Source organism: Leuciscus leuciscus (assembly GCF_965113295.1).
Source record: "Leuciscus leuciscus genome assembly, chromosome: 19".
NCBI lineage: Eukaryota > Metazoa > Chordata > Actinopteri > Cypriniformes > Leuciscidae > Leuciscus > Leuciscus leuciscus.
This window is the reverse complement of record NC_138743.1, coordinates 2,454,501-2,474,655: the sequence shown is the minus strand read 5'-3', so window position 1 is coordinate 2,474,655 and position 20,155 is coordinate 2,454,501. Positions and strand designations below refer to the sequence as shown.

The window sequence follows — 20,155 nt, the reverse complement described above, 5'->3', positions numbered from 1 at the left end:
CAATTAATAGAATTTCGACCTTTTAATCATGCAGAAACAATCAAATAAATTAATATTAAAGAATTTCAGCCTTTTAAAATTATTGGTGATCCAAGCCATATTCTTCATAATGAGCTGATGCAGGAGATATACAGTACCAACCTGTAAGTTGAATAGGTATAAATTCTATCATCAATTAAATTATTGAACAATAAGTAATTATTTATGTGTGGGTGAGGGTAGATGCGTAATGTGTGGGGTATTGTGCAATATTAGAAATTGTGAAATGACTGATGTATGCCATTTAAAAATACATATTTTTGTGTTGTATGTATATATAATATAAACATCACAGTATTTTATCTAAACTGGATTTTAGTGTATTATTGTTATTACAACACTATGAATTATTAACTTTATATACTGTAAATGGAAATAAAAATGTGGGTAACACTTTTCAATAAGGTTCATCAGTTAATATGTACTAATAATGAACTGCACATACACAGCATTTATTAATCTTTGTTAATTTCAGCATTTACTAATAAATTATTAAAATCTTGTTAACATTATAATGCACTGTGAACTAACATGAACAAACAATGAACAGCTGGATTTTTATTAACTAACGTTGACAAAGATTAACAAATACAGCAACAAATGTATTGCTCGTAGTTAATTCATGTTAGTTAATATTGTTAACTAATGAACCTTATTGTAAAGTGTTACCAATTTTTGTTGTGCAGTATATGTGGAGCAAGTCTTAAATGTGAATGTCTTTGATGCACGCTTGTGAAAGCAGAGCTGGAAAAGTCGATAAGAGTGTTTCACTTCCCAGTGGCTCAAGCCCGCAGCGTCACGCTGGTCTGCACTGGTTTCACTAACAATCATCTGCTCAACACTGTGTGTTTGTGCTCGACACACACTCGGTCCGCAGGTGCTGGGATGAGCGGGGGCGTCCCTCATCGAGTCTCTGGCCCCTCAGCGTCCCCTGAGATTGATCACTCAAGGACAGGACAGAGGAATGTTTACATCTGTGTGTATGAGTGATGTACAGCACCCTGAGCATGGGGAATTGAAGGGGATTTTTCTGACATTCTGGCAATCTCTAATGTGTACAACCATCAGCAATGTCAAGTCAAGTCACCTTCATTTATACAGCGCTTTTAACTGTATAGATTGTTTCAAAGCAGCTTTATAATAGGAAATTAAAGTAACAGAGATTGTTTGGGCTTTACAGCAGATCTAGAATAAAGATATTGTCCAGATAAAGTTAGTTTTTGATTGACTCACTTCCGTTGCTAAGATCATTAGTTGATACCTTAGGGGCCGCTAATACGACACCGGTTTAACTGAAAACAGAAAACTTTGAATGAGTTCTGGCCGTTCACTTGCACGACAACAGTGTTTGATGCTCGAGAACGCAAACTCTGAAACAGGTTCCAAGGCGCAAGTTTTGAAAAATTTTGAAAAACATTATCATCTCTGTGTAAACTTCAAAAACGTGAATCTGTTAAAACACTGACGCCATTTCTAGTTCTTTGCAGAGTTATTTTAGATATACTATCATTAAACTAAATAAAATGAGAAATGTTGCCTTGGCAAATGCAACAAGCTGAAATAAAACAAGTTGAAGTATTTTAAAAATGTATTTTAAGTAATGAAAATATTTGTATTCTTTCAGTTTTAGTTAGCTTTAATAACTCTTGTTCTTTAAGAATGCATGAACATTTTTCCACTGATAAAAATGATTCTGTGGTGAAGTAAATGCTACAGAAAAATCAAATGTAATTTCTACATGAAAAAGTTAGTTCAGACAAGAATAAAAAAAAAAACGAAGTAAATTCCATATTAAAACTCAATTCAAGCGTGCAGAAATTAAAGCGTAAATATCAACAACATAAAATTAAGTAAAACCTACTCATCTTAATTCTAATACTAGTGTTCCCATCATGCCACCCGTTTTCCAGCTGTATTTACACCGTTTTATCATTGCTTTTGTTGTTAGGTTTAGTAACTTGCCATTTTGTGATATCTGGATTCATTTTCTACTCAGAATGACTCAAAACAATCTATCTAATGTCACCGTCATTGTGAATTGTGTACCAAGTAAGTCTATGTGTTCGGGTGAAAGCTGCACTATTTCTATCTATTGTATTATTTACTTAGATGTTTCTAAGTAAAGCATACACTTTAAAAGCATGGTTAAATTCAATGTTATATAATTTGTGTAAAATGTTAATTTTGTTGAATTTACTTAACTTAGTTAAGTAGATATTACTTAACTCTATGTGAAATTAAGTCAATTAAATATAATTAAGTAATATTTACTTAATTACATCATGAATGTTAACTTCAATAGTAAGTAGATTTCACCTGAACAGTTGTAAGTTTAAGTTGTACAGAGCAGTTGCAGTAAAATGTACTTCAAATGTGTTAGTGTAAATTGTTATAAATTATGAATACAAAAAAAATTTTTCAGTGCACCTGATGTTGAGTTTAACCCTCATTGGACATCCAATGCAAGTCTGATATTAATGTGGTTTGCTTTTATTGTGTTTAATCTGTCTCTAAAGGCCTAATTCAAGGCCAAACCCTAAAGTCAGCCCCGAGAACATCTGTCCTGGGTGAACAGGCCTTGGCTTCCTCTAACACACCATATTTGATTAGGACATTTACTGTTTCTTGCTTTTGGGACAAGGTGTTGAACTCTTTTAGCAACTCTGGTTTTCCGGTTTTTCTTTCAGTTCAAATGAGAAAAGCCTGTGTGTGTTTTTTTGGCATGTGTGAAAGAATATGGCAGCAGCTGTTGCTGGATTATGGACAGAGGGGGGCAAAGGGCTCTGTTGCTGGGCAGAAATGATCACATTTAGCAACACGACCTGTTGATATTGCAATTGCTTGGTTTGTAGTGCAGGTCTGATGGTGTACTAGTGAGAGTTCACCTGGTTAAAGGGATAGTTCACCCAAAAATGAAAATTCTGTCTTCATTTACTCAGTTAATGGGCCCCATTGACTTAGTATGGGGAAAAAATACTAAAGAAGTCAATGGGGTTCATGAACTCTTTGGTTACTCCTATTTTTCAAAATATCTTCTTTTGTGTTCAGCAGAAGAAAGAAATGCATACAGGTTTGGAACAACTTGAAGGTGAGTAAATTATGACATTTTTGGGTGAACTGTCTCTTTAAGTGCACATGTGCACTTGTTCAAGTAGAAATCTATGAAAAGCTTGTTTGACCCAGTAAAGGCCCGTTCACAACAAAGAGGACAGTTATAAGGATAAAGATAATTATATTAGCGTTCACACCAGCAGACGATATCATTCTGTTTATTATAAGAGCGTGCGTGTCTGTCACTTTAAATGCACGAGCACTTTAAAGCAGGATGAATTCTGATTGGCTGTCAACGTTTTTATCGTTCATCAGGTGGAATCTTTTGTGATTCCAAAGATATCGTTTCTCTCTGCCGTTATTGTTATAGCTGTGGTGTGAACTCTGCTATTCTTTAATATTGAGATCGATTTTAGAACTAAATATCGTTATCTTTATAGTTATCATCCTTGGTGTGAACAGGATCATGGTTTTAAAAATCGTTCTAAATGTAAAAGACCACGATAACATGGAGAACAGCACAGCCACACAGAGGAACGATATATCACTTTCAGAATTATTTATTTTTAAAGCTGACGAAGCATAAAAACATTGACAGCCAATCAGAATCCATCCTGCTTAAACGAGCTCGAGCATTTAAAGAGACAGACGACAAAACTGAAGCGTGAATATAATAAACTGAGCGTTATCAGGTGTGGACGCTAATATAGTTATCGTGGTTATCTTTATCGTGCTTGATGTGAACGGGTGTTAATTAAATTAAATCCCCCAAACCCCGTTAGCATCTATATGACTAGGTTTTATGAATATAAATGCTCACATAATCTCATAACCGATGATGAACATGGAGAAATGAAGAACTGCTCAAAGATTTTGATCGTCCATCCTAATATTTCTCCTCTTTCTGACCAGAAAACATGCAGTGAAAAAAACCCCACATTTCTAAAAATCACATTTCTTTATTGTCCTCGTTCTGCTCAAGGACATCAAAACAAAGCATCTTAACCATTACCGTCATCATCTGAGAAAACATTCAGGTCTTGTCTTTCTGAAAACAAACTCTGTGAAACTGATGATCATGTGAAGCTAAAGAAAGTGGAGAGTGTTTCACTAGATCCCGCAAGTGAAATTGAACTTTCCCTGTTTTCAGAAAAGGAAAGGAAAGTGTGAGAAACCTCACAAGACAGTGAATCTCTATCTCATGTTTTGTAACTTTCTAACAGGAGTTATGCACAGATGTGTGTGTGTGTGTGTGTGTGTGTGTGTGTGTGTGTGTGTGTGTGTGTGTGTGTGTCTGTGTGTAAGTGTGTATGTGAGAAAGTCAGAACTAAAGACAGACAAAAAACAAATAAACAAAATCAGAACATATTGCTCAGCTTCAGTATAATGTGAAAATTACAAACACATAATCACATTTTGAATAAAGAGAATCAGAACAAGTGTTTGTTATCATTTGCAATAAATTTGTTGTCCTGCTTTAGAAAATCTGTTGTGTGTTCTGGCTTGCATTTGAACAGACATATTCAAACAAAATTGTGTCAAAATGCCCATGTTGGCGAGTTTCCTCATAAATATAGTCGGTTATGTCTTAAGTGAACATAAACAGCTGAGAAAGTAAACGCATGTGTAACAGTATCAGTATATTAGATCTGTGCATTCACTCTTAAAGTGACAGTAGCCTAATATTCCTGCTGTCTGTGCTTTTAATGTTAATCAAGAGACAAAGAACAATCACTCAATTCTCTGAATAACTTCTGTAAATAAGGATTAATCCATTTTTCATGGCTGGTTAAATATTTGTTATATATATTGGCAGATGTGGCACAAAAACTCGTTTAAGGCTCTGTTTAAAAGTAATGGATTTACCCATTTATTAATTTTTTTTATAAAAGATTGGATTTAATTAATTAAACTGATATTTTATATTATGTTTATCAAATGTTTGGTGCAACGTTACGTGAGGTTTCAGTCCTTATGGCTGCTGGTAAATGACAGACGTTGCGTTTCCTGCAGGGCTAAAGATGTGAAATGAAAAAAAGAAATATGTTCTTAAATATACATTTTAGCCAACCATGCCAGTTTCATATAGTGTCACAACATCAATCGAAACAAAGCTGTTCTCGTGGGTGTGTGAGTGCGTGTGAGAGTGTGTGTATGTGTGTGAGGGCATGTGTGAGTGTGTGAGTGTGTGCGTGCGTGTAAGAGCTCATGTGTTTCTATGTTTGTATGCATCTGTGTGAAGGGTTGTACTGTATGTGTGTGTGTGTGTGTGTGTGTGTGTGTGTGTGTGCGTGCATGTGAGTGTGTTTGTGTGAGTGTACGTACGTGTGTGTATGAGTGCGTGTGTGTGCGAAAATTTGTATGAGTGCGTTTGAGTGTGTGTGTGTGTGTGTGTGTTTTACGTTTGTGTGAGTGTGTGTGTATGAGTGTAAGAGCTCATGTGTTTCTATGTTTGTATGCATGTGAAGGGTTGTACTGTATGTATGCATGTATGTATGTGTGTGTGTGTGTGTGTGTGTGTGTGTGTGAGTGAGTGAGTGAGTGAGTGAGTGAGTGAGTGAGTGCATGTGTGTGTGTATGAGTGTGAAAGTTTGTGTGAGTGCGTGTTTTACGTTTGTGTGAGTGTGTGTATGTGTGTGTGTGTGTGTGTGTGTGTGTGTGTGTGTGTGTGTGTGTGTGTGTGTGTGTTTTACGTTTGTGTAAGTGCGTGTGTGAGTGAGTGAGTGCATGTGTCAAGTCAAGTCAAGTCAAGTTTATTTGTATAGCGCTTTTCACAATACAGATTGTATCAAAGCAGCTTCACAGTATTAAATAAAAATAATACAACAAAGTTTGTTTCAAGAGGAATTTATTGATTGATAAAATTAGATTAAATATCCCCAAAATATCCCCAACTGAGCAAGCCAAAGGCAACAGTGGCAAGGAACCGAAAAACTCCATCAAGTGACCTAATGGTGTCCTAAAACTCCATCAGGTGACCTAATGGAGAAAAAAAAACCTTGGGAGAACCCAGGCTCAGTCGGGGGCCAGTTCTCCTCTGGCATTTATGAGCTAGAGGCCGGATTGTAGTTTGAACTGTAGGATTATATGAATGCCTGGCTGAAGAGATGCGACTTTAATCTAGTTTTAAACTGGGAGAGCGAGTCTGAGCAACGAACAGCATCAGGAAGACTATTCCAGAGTTTTGGAGCCAAATGTGTGTGTGTGTGTGAGTGAGTGCGTGTGTGTGTTTGTGTGAGTGTGTATGTGTGTGAAAGTTTGTGTGAGTACGTGTGAGTGCGTATGTGTGTTTTTAATACGTTGGTGTGAGTGAGTGTGTGAGTGTGTATGAGTGTGTATGAATGTAAGTGCTCATGTGTTTCTATGTTTGTATGCATCTGTATAGGTAAAGGGTTGTACTGTATGTGTGTGTGTGTGTGTGTACTGTGTGTTGCTTGCTGGTTATTTGTATTACTGTCTGAATTTGTGATCATAAGTTGACAAGTTGTCCATGTTTCCTGACGGATGTTCTGAGATATTAATATCTGTATGTCTACAATCTTTCAGAACTTTCATCTTCTCTCAGCGGCGACAACCCAAAATCTCTCGGTTTCCTAAATGAACAAGACTGATGCCAGACCTGCACACAGCAGAGGAAATAAAAGGCAATGCAAATAAAAATAAATAAATATAAGGCTAAAATATAAGAAATAAAAGGCATAAGAAGCATTTAAGGCATCATATACATCCATGATTCACTGCAAAGACTTCAATCCAAGTTTAAATCTAATATGGAAGAGAAAAGCAAAACAGATTTCAAATATTTTTTTAAAAGCTTAAAAAAAGCTTTTTTGGGTTAAAAATTATCAAAATAATTTTTTGAGCAAGTACATCACCACCAGCCAGTGTTCAGAACACTCTGCTTGCCGTAGCTCGACTCAAAACGGTAAGCTTGTAATAATGTTTAAGGTTCAAACGACGATCACCAGCTGGAGATTCACCCGCTGTAAAATGCGAAAGACTTCGGAGGAAAAAAAGAGACTGCAACCGGACCATGTGGATACATATTGGAAGGGAATTAAATGTAGTCACGCAATGCTGATGATGTTCACATTAACAATTTGAGAACAAAGTATAATTTGCCCGGTTTTCCGTGATATGATGAGCGATCGTTAGATGTAATCAGTGTGATTTACTGCAATGCTTTTTCCCCTTTACTTGTTCAGAACATTTTCCAGTGAAAATTCTTACGTTGGTCATACTTCCCAAAAGTAGAATCTGTGATTGGGAATGCCAGGATCCACACCGACTGACAGCCGCACGTTCTCCTCTAAACACCGGATTCATCCGCGCTGTGCCGAGCCGAGGCACTACCCACGCTGATCATTCCGCGAATAACTGCAATAGCAGAGTTCGAACAGAGATGGCGACAGAGAGGAGAAACTGCGGACTGCAGCTTTATGAATCAAATACAGAAAAGTATAAGGAAAAAAATTGTTTAATCTAGTTTAAATGAAGTGTTTAACCAGTTCATGAGGTTTTCAGCTACTTTATCAAACTTTACTGGAATCTTCTGTGGGCTTCATCTGAAATCAGTCAAAGTGTGTGTTTAAGTGTGTGTGAATAAATTCTCATCCAAATGCAACACGTTTGTTCATGATTCAACGTGACAGAATTTCTCAGGAGGTTAATAGTTCAAAGTAGAGCTTTTAATAGACTTAAAAGTCTTAATAAACGCAATTGATTCTGTAAATATTGTTAAATATAAACAGTGTTAAACCTTCTCTCACTCATATTAATACTTGACTGTGATATTTGTACCTTGAAGGTCAATCTACTCCTTATATGAGTAACAGTTTATTTTTACGCTTCTTTGAGGGGAAAAGCACTTTTCGAATGACAATGCAAATATTTTACAAACCATTCTAAAATTTCAGGTTATTTTTTTTTACATTTTTGCATTTGCACACCATCATCCTTCAGGTTTTTCTTCATGTCTGTGAAAGTTCATAAATGAACCTTATGAAAACATTTCAAGGTCAAATCAAAATAGAAAACAGACTTGGGTGGGAAACATGAAGTGAGATTCACATAATGACTTTAATTTCATGACTTAACAGTTTTGTAAGAGTGTGTGTGTTGAACAGAAGAGTGAAGGGTTAAGAGTTGAGACTCGAGTTAAACAGGTGCTTCGCTTCGAGACAACGGGATTCATTTGAATATCCGGCCATCAACCACAAAACACAACAGATTTCTGGGAAAATGTTTGCATTTTGAGTCAAGAATATAAAGATAAAATAATAGAATAAAATAAAATAAAACAAAATGGGAAAAAATGAATTAATAAATCAATTATAACATTAAATTACATTAATTTATAACATAACATCATAAAATTAAATACAATTTTATTAAATTAAATTAAATAATAACAGCATAACAACAAAAATAACAACATAACATTAAATACCATTTTATTTAAAATTAAATTAAATGAATAACACATTTTAATTTAAAATTTTATTTAATAAAAAAAAGTAATTAAACTAAAAATAAATTAATAATTCAATTCAATTCAATTAAAAATTCACAGTCTAAGCTGATAATTATATTTCCACGAATAATGCTTGTATATATTTTGCATTATATGAATTTCTGAGAATGAATCGAGCTTCTTGTAGAACTTGTTGATCAGTGGATTCCCATATAATAACTGTAATTATATTCGCAAGCAACAAAATAATAAAATTTCAAGTCCATGCTGCTAATTGAAATGAGTCAAGCTTATAAATGTGTGAATATCATTTGTTAGATCATTTTGAAACTGTAGCAACGTCTCTTTTTGTTCAATGTTTAGTTTGTAAAGTGTGTTTTGCATCTTTTTTAGTGCAATAAATGCCACTTGTTTTGATATTTGACATCAATGCATTTTATAATGCAACGTCATTGAGGCATTAGTGAGTGTCTGAACACCGTTAGATCTGCTGTATATTAATAACAGTATTATATAACAGCTCGTTCATGCGTGTGAATGATGTCTGATGTATTGGATATAAGCTTGTTGATCAGTGCATTCCCACTTTATAGACATTGCAAGTTTCTAAAGAATTCTTTCATCTTTGCGCCCAAAAGGAGCAGAACGGCGCTGTTATTGAGTGTGTGAGTGTGTGTTGCTGAGTAATTGTAGTCCCAGAGGACAGTCATAACATGAGGAGCACGAACACACACACAGGTGCACATCACCACTAAAACTGCTCCGTCATTTAACACAAGGGGAATTTATGGCTTTAAACTGTCACGTCACGTCTGAGCAATAATCATCTGTGATATTAATAAATACCTGGAACAGAGAGCAGATATAGACTGTTAAACCTGCACGCATTCGATTGATATAGTGACATAAAGCTAATTAAAGTTAGTTCATATGCAATAATTGAGAAGAATTAGGGTTAAATTAGTAACAATAGAAGTCTTTTTCTCTTGTTTTCCAGAGCAAACATTCTTAAATCAAGATGCATTTTCTGGAGAAGCAGGAAAATGACTTGAATTTAATCTTGTTTTCTGAAAAATGCATCAAAATGAAGTTAGTTTAAGCTTAAAGAATGAATTAATACATGCCAATATAGTGTCAGAAACATAAATCTCATTTTCCCTGATTTTTCTGACCGTGTTTATTTTAAGCTCATGCAAACTCACCCATTTATGACACATTTTTCATTTAGCGAAACTTAATATTTTCAGGCATTTTGGATTGATAGTGACATAAAGCTAATTAATGTTATTTCATATTCAATAATGCAAAAAAACGAGGATTAAACTATATAATAGCAACAATAGACATTTTTCTATTGTTTTCCATTGCAAATATTAAATCAAGATGCATTTACTGGAGAAGCAAAATGACTTTATTTTCCAGAAAAATGCATCATAATGAAATAAGTTTAATTGCAGAGCAAGAACAAATACATGCTAATACATTCAGAAAAATAAATCTTGTTTTCTCTTTGAATAAAGGTGATTTTTCTGACCCTGTTTATTTTAAGCTCATGCAAACTCATCTATTTATGATAAATTTTTCATTTAGCGAGACTTAATATTAAAATCTTCAGACATTTTGCTTTTCAAGTGAACAAATCTTGATTTAAGAATGTTTAGATATTTGTACTGGAAAACAAGCCTCAAATACCAAGTAAACTGGTGTGGTGAACTGGTGCCTCTGAGCTTCACATCTGTGGAGAACCGTGAGTCTCCACCCAAAAACAGGCAAATGACTGCATCTCAAAACTGAACTGCCCGAGTTATCAAAACCAAACCCTGCACAGCCTGTGCTGAACATCATCTCGCACTGTTCCGATATACACAGCTGAGGATGTCGGGAAGTTGTGGGAACGGGAAGCTGCGTCAGTGGCTGATTGAACAGGTGGATTCTGGGAAATATCCCGGGTTAGTGTGGGAGGATCGAGAGCGAAGCACCTTCAGGATCCCGTGGAAACACGCAGGGAAGCAGGACTATAACCGGGACGAGGACGCGGCGCTCTTCAAGGTGATGTTACGCATATTATAGGCCTACATTTAAAAATTAATTAATCACAATAATTGTATTTGCAAGCAACAAAACAATAAAACATGCATGCTTATAAATGTGTGAAATGTCTTTTTTATCAAAGGTTTTGATAACAAAGTGTGTTTTTGCATCTTTTTTTTTTTTTTTTTTGCAATAAATGCCACTTGTTGTGATAATTTACATTTTATAGGCTAATGCAACGACATTCATGGGCTCTGGTGCTCTTCGCGTAGCGGTCAAAATTTACAGTTTTTTTATTTCAATGAAATGAATGTAGGCTACTATATTTTAGTTTGATAATGTTTTTTATTTAATACATTTTTATTTTTTTATTTTTTATTTTATTTTTTTTATACCTGAAAATAAAATTTTCAACTTAAATTTCAACTTTCCGACTTCAGTTTGGTCTCTTTTTAAAGAAGACACTTGGCAAATTATTGCCAAAGTGAAAAAAGTTTTAAAAAGTGAACTTAAAAAAAGTGACAGAATTTTACGCTTATTGTTATAAAAAAAAGCACAAAAATATTATTTTCAATTTTTATATGAAATCTATATTTTCAAAATCACGTTTTACTCTGAAACTGCAAGAAAAACAAAACCATAATCTAAACAAGTTATGTTCCAAATTTGAGGTTGATATCTCAGTAAATGATCTTTCAGTGAGAGTGTGTTCGGCTGCAGTACCAAACGCTTCCACTAGAGGAAACTCTCTCATTCATTTCTAATGCGCTCATTACTGACCGCGAGGAGCACAAGTGTGACGATTTTTTACAGGACCATTTAACCTTTTCGAATCATATCCATGATTTTTTTTGTGTGTGTTCATTTAGCAAGTGCCAAAACCTTTACCAAATTTCGTACCCTTCCGATGAATTAAAAAAAAAAAAAAAGAAAAAAAAAAGTACATTTTTAATTGTAATATTGCCCGAAGAGCACCAGTGGGTTCAGTGTCTAAACATGCTGTATATGCAATAACACATACATATAATATAATGCTGTATATGCACATACAAATTAGATCTGTTCAGCATTATATAACAGCTTGTTCCTGGTTTGTTGGATCAGGCCTGGGCTCTGTTTAAGGGGAAGTATCGCGAGGGAATAGATAAAGCGGATCCTCCCACCTGGAAAACGCGTCTCAGGTGCGCGCTGAACAAGAGCTGTGACTTCGAGGAGCTCGTGGGCCGGAGTCAGCTGGACGTATCAGAACCGTTCAAAGTTTACCGGGTCATTCCTGAGGGAACCAAAAGAGGTAAACCCTCACACACACACGCTTCAATATACATACATTTGGGGCTCTATATGCCCCATAGACACACATAAATATCACATTTAAATATGATATGAAATAATAACAACATATATATTAGGGCTGCCAAAATAAAATGTTCTTTAATGTTAATCAAACAACAAAAGACAGAGAAAAGCACTCACTTTTGACTGAATAACTTTTGTAGCTTTAATAAGGATAAATCTATATATTTTGGCAGAATAAGTAAAAATCAGAACAATATACTATAAAAAATATAATAAAAATTGTAATGTTATGTGCGATTAATTATATATTTTATATATATATATATATATATATATATATATATATATATATACACACACATTTCTAAAAATATATATACATGTAATTTAAAAAAATTAATTATATATATATATATATATACTGTATATATAAAATAAAATAAAAATAAAATATAAAAATCTAAATATTTATATACATGTTTAATTAAAAATTTAAATGAAAATAATATATAAATATAAAAAATAGAAATTATATATATATAGATAGATAGATAGATAGATATAGATATATAAACTAATTAATAAAAAATTAAATTACATTTAATTAAAACTCATTTCTCCTCCATTTCAGGACCAAAATCATATGAGAAAGTTTCCACAAGCCTAGGTCACCATAACTACCCGTTTTTTCCCTCATATCAGCCTGTGGAGGGTCAGGTAACACTAGCCTAAACGAGTTTCTTGCAGACTACAACTAAATTAAACTCTAAAGTAATATCTGGGTATGATAATATAGATGAGAGATGAGAATGAATGTATCTCTGTACAGGTGTGCAACTACCTGTCTGTTGCTGACCGAAGCTGGAGGGACTTCCTGTGTGAGCAGAACTCACTGTCAGACGCTCACTTCAGCCAGAACTCACGCTGGGACTCTGGTAATTACTCAATGTGTGTGTGTGTGTGTGTGTGTGTGTGTGTGTGTGTGTGTGTGTGTGTGTGATCAGAACTCACTGTCAGACGCTCACTTCAGCCAGAACTCACGCTGGGACAATAGTAATTACTCTATGTGTGTGTGTGGTCATTTGTTTATTAAATATGTTGTCATTTAAAGTTATGAGAATGTGTTTGTGTGTGTCCAGGGTACCAGATAAGTGGATCTGTCTACAGCTGTAACACATTTGACTCACCTCCGTCACCGTTCACCCTAGAGACCAGCATGAGATCAGCAGAGGCCATGGCACTGTCAGGTATACACTTCCTAGCAACAGCCTAAAAACCACTTAAAACACCCTAAAAACCACCTAGCAACCACCTAGCAACTAACTACAAATGCCCCAGTAACCACTTGGAACATCTTAGCAACCACCTAGCAACCGCCTAGCAACTACCAACAAATGACCCAGTAACCACTTAAAACATCTTTGCAACCACCCAGCAACAGCCTAGCAACAACCTTCAAATGCCGCAGTAACCACTTAAAACATCTTAGCAACCACCCAGCAACAGCCTAGCAACTACCAACAAATGACCCAGTAACCACTTAGAACATCTTAGCAACCACCTAGCAACAGCCTAGCAACTACCAACAAATGACCCAGTAACCACTTAGAACATCTTTGCAACCACCTACCAACAGCCTAGCAACAACCTATAAAAGCCCCAGTAACCACTTAGAACATCTTAGCAACCACCCAGCAACAGCCTAGCAACTACCAACAAATGACCCAGTAACCACTTAGAACATCTTAGCAACCACCTAGCAACCGCCTAGCAACTACCAACAAATGACCCAGTAACCACTTAAAACATCTTTGCAACCACCCAGCAACAGCCTAGCAACAACCTTCAAATGCCCCAGTAACCACTTAGAACATCTTTGCAACCACCTACCAACAGCCTAGCAACAACCTATAAATGCCCCAGTAACCACTTAGAACATCTTAGCAACCACCCAGCAACAGCCTAGCAACTACCTACAAATGCCCCAGTAACCACTTAGAATATCTTAGCAACTGTCTAGCAACCGCCTACAAATGTCCAGGTAACCACTTATAACATCTTCACAACACCCTAGCAACAGCCTAGCAACAACCTACAAATGCCCCAGTAACCACTTAGAACATCTTAGCAACCACCCAGCAACAGCCTAGCAACTACCTACAAATGCCCCAGTAACCACTTAGAATATCTTAGCAACTGTCTAGCAACCGCCTACAAATGCCCAAGTAACCACTTAGAACATCTTCGCAACACCCTAGCAACAGCCTAGCAACTATCTACAAATGCCCCAGTAACCACTTAGAATATCTTAGCAACTGTCTAGCAACCGCCTACAAATGTCCAGGTAACCACTTATAACATCTTCACAACACCCTAGCAACAGCCTAGCAACAACCTACAAATGCCCCAGTAACCACTTAGAACATCTTAGCAACCACCCAGCAACAGCCTAGCAACTATCTACAAATACCCCAGTAACCACTTAGAATATCTTAGCAACTGTCTAGCAACCGCCTACAAATACCCCAGTAACCACTTAGAACATCTTCGCAACACCCTAGCAACAGCCTAGCAACTACCAACAAATGCCCCAGTAACCACTTAGAATATCTTAGCAACCACCTACCAACAGCCTAGCAACAACCTACAAATGCCCCAGTAACCACTTAGAACATCTTAGCAACCACCCAGCAACAGCCTAGCAACAACCTACAAATGCCCCAGTAACCTCTTAGAACATCTTAGCAACCACCCAGCAACAGCCTAGCAACTATCTACAAATACCCCAGTAACCACTTAGAATATCTTAGCAACTGTCTAGCAACCGCCTACAAATGTTCCAGTAACCACTTAGAACATCTTAGCAACCACCTACCAACAGCCTAGCAACAACCTACAAATGCCCCAGTAACCACTTAGAACATCTTAGCAACCACCCAGAAACAGCCTAGCAACTATCTACAAATGCCCCAGTAACCACTTAGAATATATTAGCAACTGTCTAGCAACAGCCTAGCAACAGCCTAGCAACAACCTTGGGTCTACAAATGCCCCAGTAACCACTTAGAACATCTTAGCATCCACCTACCAACAGTCTAGCAACAACCTACAAATGCCCCAGTAACCACTTAGAACATCTTAGCAACCACCCAGCAACAGCCTAGCAACTATCTACAAATGCCCCAGTAACCAATTAGAACATCTTCGCAACAACCTACAAATGTCCCAGTCGCTACTTAGACCATCTTAGCAACCGCCTAGCAACTACCTATAAATGCCGGAGTAACAACTTAGAACATCTTAGCAACCGCCTAGCAACTACCTACAAATGCCCCAGTAACCACTTTGAACACCTTAGCAACAGCCTAGCAACAACCTACAAATGCCCCAGTAACCACTTAGATCATCTTAGTAACAGCTTAGCAACTACCTACAAATGCCCTAGTAACCACTAAGACCATCTTAGCAACCACCTAGTAACCACCTAGCAACAGCCTAGCAACAACCTACAAATGCAATGATTTCTGTTTTCCATTGTTTGGTCACGTGTTCTCGCTGGTCTCTGAATGTCTCCCAGACCCGCGTCTGCACGTGACGGTGTTCAGCGGCGAGACTCTGTTCGCTGACGTCACGGTGACGAGCGTCGAGGGCTGTCGACTGGCTCCTCCCCCTGACAGCTGGAGCCCCGGCGGCCCCGAGCTGGTTCCTCTTCCTCAGGCGGAGCGAGGAGCGCTGGAGGGAGGTGTTCTGCTCTGGATGACGCCCGACGGCCTGTACGCCCGCTGCTTCTGCCAGAGCCAGGTGTACTGCGACGGGACACACACACACCTGAGCGACAAACTCTGTCAACTAGAGAGAGAGCAGACCAGCAAAGTCCTGGACACACAGATCTTCCTCACAGGTTAGAAGAACCAAGCGCAACCTCAAGTCTCTCACTTTAATCCAACACTGAAGTGACAAACTGTAATTCATCGACAGGCCACTAGAGACAGGCTGCAAAAGAGACTCAATCTCGTTTATATCTTGCTATTCTGACTTTTTATCTTTATATCTTTTTGCGTGATATAAATTCACAATTGTGAGAAAAAAAGTCAGAATTGTGAGATATAAACTCGCAATTGTGAGAAAAAAGTCAGAATAGCGTGAAATAGTCGCAATTGTGAAAAACAAGTCAGAATAGCAAGATATAAACTCGCAATTGTGAAAACAAGTCAGAATAGCGTGATATAAACTCGCAATTGTGAAAACAAGTCAGAATAGCAAGATATAAACTCGCAATTGTGAAAAACATGTCAGAATAGTGTGATATAAACTCGCAATTGTGAAAACAAGTCAGAATAGTGTGATATAAAGTCGCAATTGTGAAAAAGTCAGAATAGTGTGATATAAAGTCGCAATTGTGAAAAAGTCAGAATAGCGTGATATAATAGTGTGATATAAACTCGCAATTGTGAGAAACAAGTCAGAATAGCGTGATATAAACTCGCAATTGTGAAAAAGTCAGAATAGTGTGATATAAACTCGCAATTGTGAAAAAGTCAGAATAGCGTGATATAATAGTGTGATATAAACTCGCAATTGTGAGAAACAAGTCAGAATAGCGTGATATAAACTCGCAATTGTGAAAAAGTCAGAATAGTGTGATAAACTCGCAATTGTGAAAAAGTCAGAATAGCGTGATATAAACTCGCAATTGTGAAAAAGTCAGAATAGTGTGATATAAACTCGCAATTGTGAGAAACAAGTCAGAATAGCGTGATATAAACTCGCAATTGTGAGAAACAAGTCAGAATAGCGAGATATAAACTCGCAATTGTGAAAAAGTCAGAATAGCGTGATATAAACTCGCAATTGTGAAAAAGTCAGAATAGCGTGATATAAACTCGCAATAATGAGAAACAAGTCAGAATAGTGTGATATAAACTCGCAATTGTGAAAAAGTCAGAATAGCGTGATATAAACTCGCAATTGTGAAAAAGTCAGAATAGCGTGATATAAACTCGCAATTGTGAAAAAGTCAGAATAGCGTGATATAAACTCGCAATTGTGAGAAACAAGTCAGAATAGCGTGATATAAACTCGCAATTGTGAAAAAGTCAGAATAGTGTGATATAAACTCGCAATTGTGAGAAACAAGTCAGAATAGCGTGATATAAACTCGCAATTGTGAGAAACAAGTCAGAATAGCGTGATATAAACTCGCAATTGTGAAAACAAGTCAGAATAGCGTGATATAAACTCGCAATTGTGAAAAACAAGTCAGAATAGCGTGATTTGAACTCGCAATTGTGAAAACAAGTCAGAATAGCGTGATATAAACTCGCAATTGTGAAAAACAAGTCAGAATAGCGTGATTTGAACTCGCAATTGTGAGAAAGTCAGAATTGTGAGATAAAGTCGCAATTGCGAGTTATAAAGTCAGAATAGTGTGATATAAACTCGCAATTGTGAGAAAAAGTCAGATTAGCGAGATATAAAGTCGCAATTGTGAAAAAGTCAGAATAGCGAGATATAAACTCGCAATTGTGAAAAAGTCAGAATAGTGTGATATAAACTCGCAATTGTGAGAAACAAGTCAGAATAGTGTGATATAAACTCGCAATTGTGAGAAACAAGTCAGAATAGCGTGATATAAACTCGCAATTGTGAGAAAAAAGTCAGATTAGCGAGATATAAAGTCGCAATTGTGAAAAAGTCAGAATAGCGTGATATAAACTCGCAATTGTGAAAAAGTCAGAATAGTGTGATATAAACTCGCAATTGTGAGAAACAAGTCAGATTAGCGAGATATAAAGTCGCAATTGTGAAAAAGTCAGAATAGCGTGATATAAACTCGCAATTGTGAAAAAGTCAGAATAGTGTGATATAAACTCGCAATTGTGAGAAACAAGTCAGAATAGTGTGATATAAACTCGCAATTGTGAGAAACAAGTCAGAATAGCGTGATATAAACTCGCAATTGTGAAAACAAGTCAGAATAGCGTGATATAAACTCGCAATTGTGAAAAACAAGTCAGAATAGCGTGATTTGAACTCGCAATTGTGAAAACAAGTCAGAATAGCGTGATATAAACTCGCAATTGTGAAAAACAAGTCAGAATAGCGTGATTTGAACTCGCAATTGTGAGAAAGTCAGAATTGTGAGATAAAGTCGCAATTGCGAGTTATAAAGTCAGAATAGTGTGATATAAACTCGCAATTGTGAGAAAAAAGTCAGATTAGCGAGATATAAAGTCGCAATTGTGAAAAAGTCAGAATAGCGAGATATAAACTCGCAATTGTGAAAAACAAGTCAGAATAGCGTGATTTGAACTCGCAATTGTGAAAACAAGTCAGAATAGCGTGATATAAACTCGCAATTGTGAAAAACAAGTCAGAATAGCGTGATTTGAACTCGCAATTGTGAGAAAGTCAGAATTGTGAGATAAAGTCGCAATTGCGAGTTATAAAGTCAGAATAGTGTGATATAAACTCGCAATTGTGAGAAAAAAGTCAGATTAGCGAGATATAAAGTCGCAATTGTGAAAAAGTCAGAATAGCGAGATATAAACTCGCAATTGTGAAAAACAAGTCAGAATAGCGAGATATAAACTCGCAATTGTGAAAAACAAGTCAGAATAGTGTGATATAAACTCGCAATTGTGAAAAAGTCAGAATAGCGAGATATAAACTCGCAATTGTGAAAAACAAGTCAGAATAGCGAGATATAAACTCGCAATTGTGAAAAACAAGTCAGAATAGCATGATATAAACTCGCAATTGTGAGAAAAAAAGTCGCAATTACCTTATTTATTTCTATTCTGTGGCAGAAACAAGCCGCCCTGCCGACAACTAAATGGCATATTTAAAGTCGGTATGAAACAGAAGTTGCGCTAGTCTTTACTCCACTACAGTGACGTATATCCGAGTGAAACGGCTTCTGGAACAAGAACAAATGTGGGCGGGGCTTGATTGTGTCTGTGGGGAATGGATTGGATGGTTGTGGTTTGCTATTGGTGGATCTCATGTGAGTGACAGGTTGCCCCGCCCTCGTCATCAGAGAAGAGATGTTGCTGCAAGAGGAACTTATTTGATTCAAGATTACAAGAATGCATGAATTTTATGGACAAAATAATTTATGATAAATCCTACAATATTCCATAGAAAATAAGTTTTGCCAATTTTGATTTCATGATGACTTTTACTACAATATTCACTCACTCATTCAGAACTCCAGGGATATTTCCTGCACGCACGACCTCCTCCACGTTTCCACGTGCAGCTTTTCTTCGAGAGCTGTGACCCCTCCGCAGACAAGAGACCCCTGACCGTTCAGGTAGCGACCTTTGACCTCTCCATCCACACAAATGTTGACCTCCACACGACCAAACACAGCTCTCTCATGTTGTCCTACAGGTGGAGCCGCTGTTCGCCCGGCAGATGATGCTCCTCCTCCAGCAGGGCGGCATCAATTACATGAGAAGCACCTATGAACTTTCACCTCTGACCCCTGAGCAGCTTTACACACATCAAGATTTCCCTGCCATCAACGGACACCAGACGCATGGGAACTTCATACAAGAGTGACCCCGCAGGAGTTACAAGATGTTTCTAGATTTAACTAAGTTTTAGCAAAGTAAAATACACCAATGTTTAATTGGCAGTTAATATTAATGACCCAAAAACATCATGTTTACGGTTGCAGAGCCACGTAGCAATTTAATGCATTAATACAAAGTGTGTCACAACATTTTACAGGTCTTCCAACACAAAATACATAACTATAGTATTATATATAATAATAATAATATTTCTGTGGCTGTCTGTCTAATTAATAATGTTTATATTTTTGTGCTTTGTTTGTTGTTTTCTCTGCTTGCACTGTTGGAAAACTGATTTAACAGCATCTCAGGGACAAAATCGTTTTAAATGAATGCATGTTTTTCTGTGTTATTATGTGAATGTAATATCCACACACTGCTTATTACACAGTATACAGTAAACAGCACACCTACAGTACAATAACAAACGTATGTGATTTCAGTAACACCATCATAACTTCACAGTTAGTTCAACAATGAACCAATGTATGTTAATAATGCTGTAAAAAACATTCATTGTTCATTCTTGGTTCATGTTAGTTAAGCATTAACTTCTGTTGTTGTAAAGTGTTACTTCCATCAGCAGTTTGCTTGAGTATATTGTCATTTCTTTATGGCATACAGATTGAATCCTGTGTCCATTTATGCAAGTATTAAATACTATAAATTTGAACATTAATTGCCC

The 20,155-nt window shown here is 36.6% G+C and overlaps 1 protein-coding gene across 1 annotated transcript; it reads left to right on the top strand.

Moving 5' to 3' along the window:
- The first annotated feature begins 10,367 nt into the window (after positions 1-10,367).
- Positions 10,368-20,143, top strand: irf4l (interferon regulatory factor 4 like). Its single transcript, XM_082147272.1, has 8 exons — positions 10,368-10,612; positions 11,699-11,885; positions 12,522-12,607; positions 12,720-12,825; positions 13,030-13,137; positions 15,468-15,791; positions 19,099-19,205; positions 19,286-20,143. The coding sequence occupies exons 1-8, from the start codon at positions 10,439-10,441 to the stop codon at positions 19,454-19,456; spliced, it is 1,263 nt and encodes a 420-aa protein (XP_082003398.1). The 5' UTR covers positions 10,368-10,438; the 3' UTR covers positions 19,457-20,143.
- The last annotated feature ends 12 nt before the right edge of the window (positions 20,144-20,155 follow it).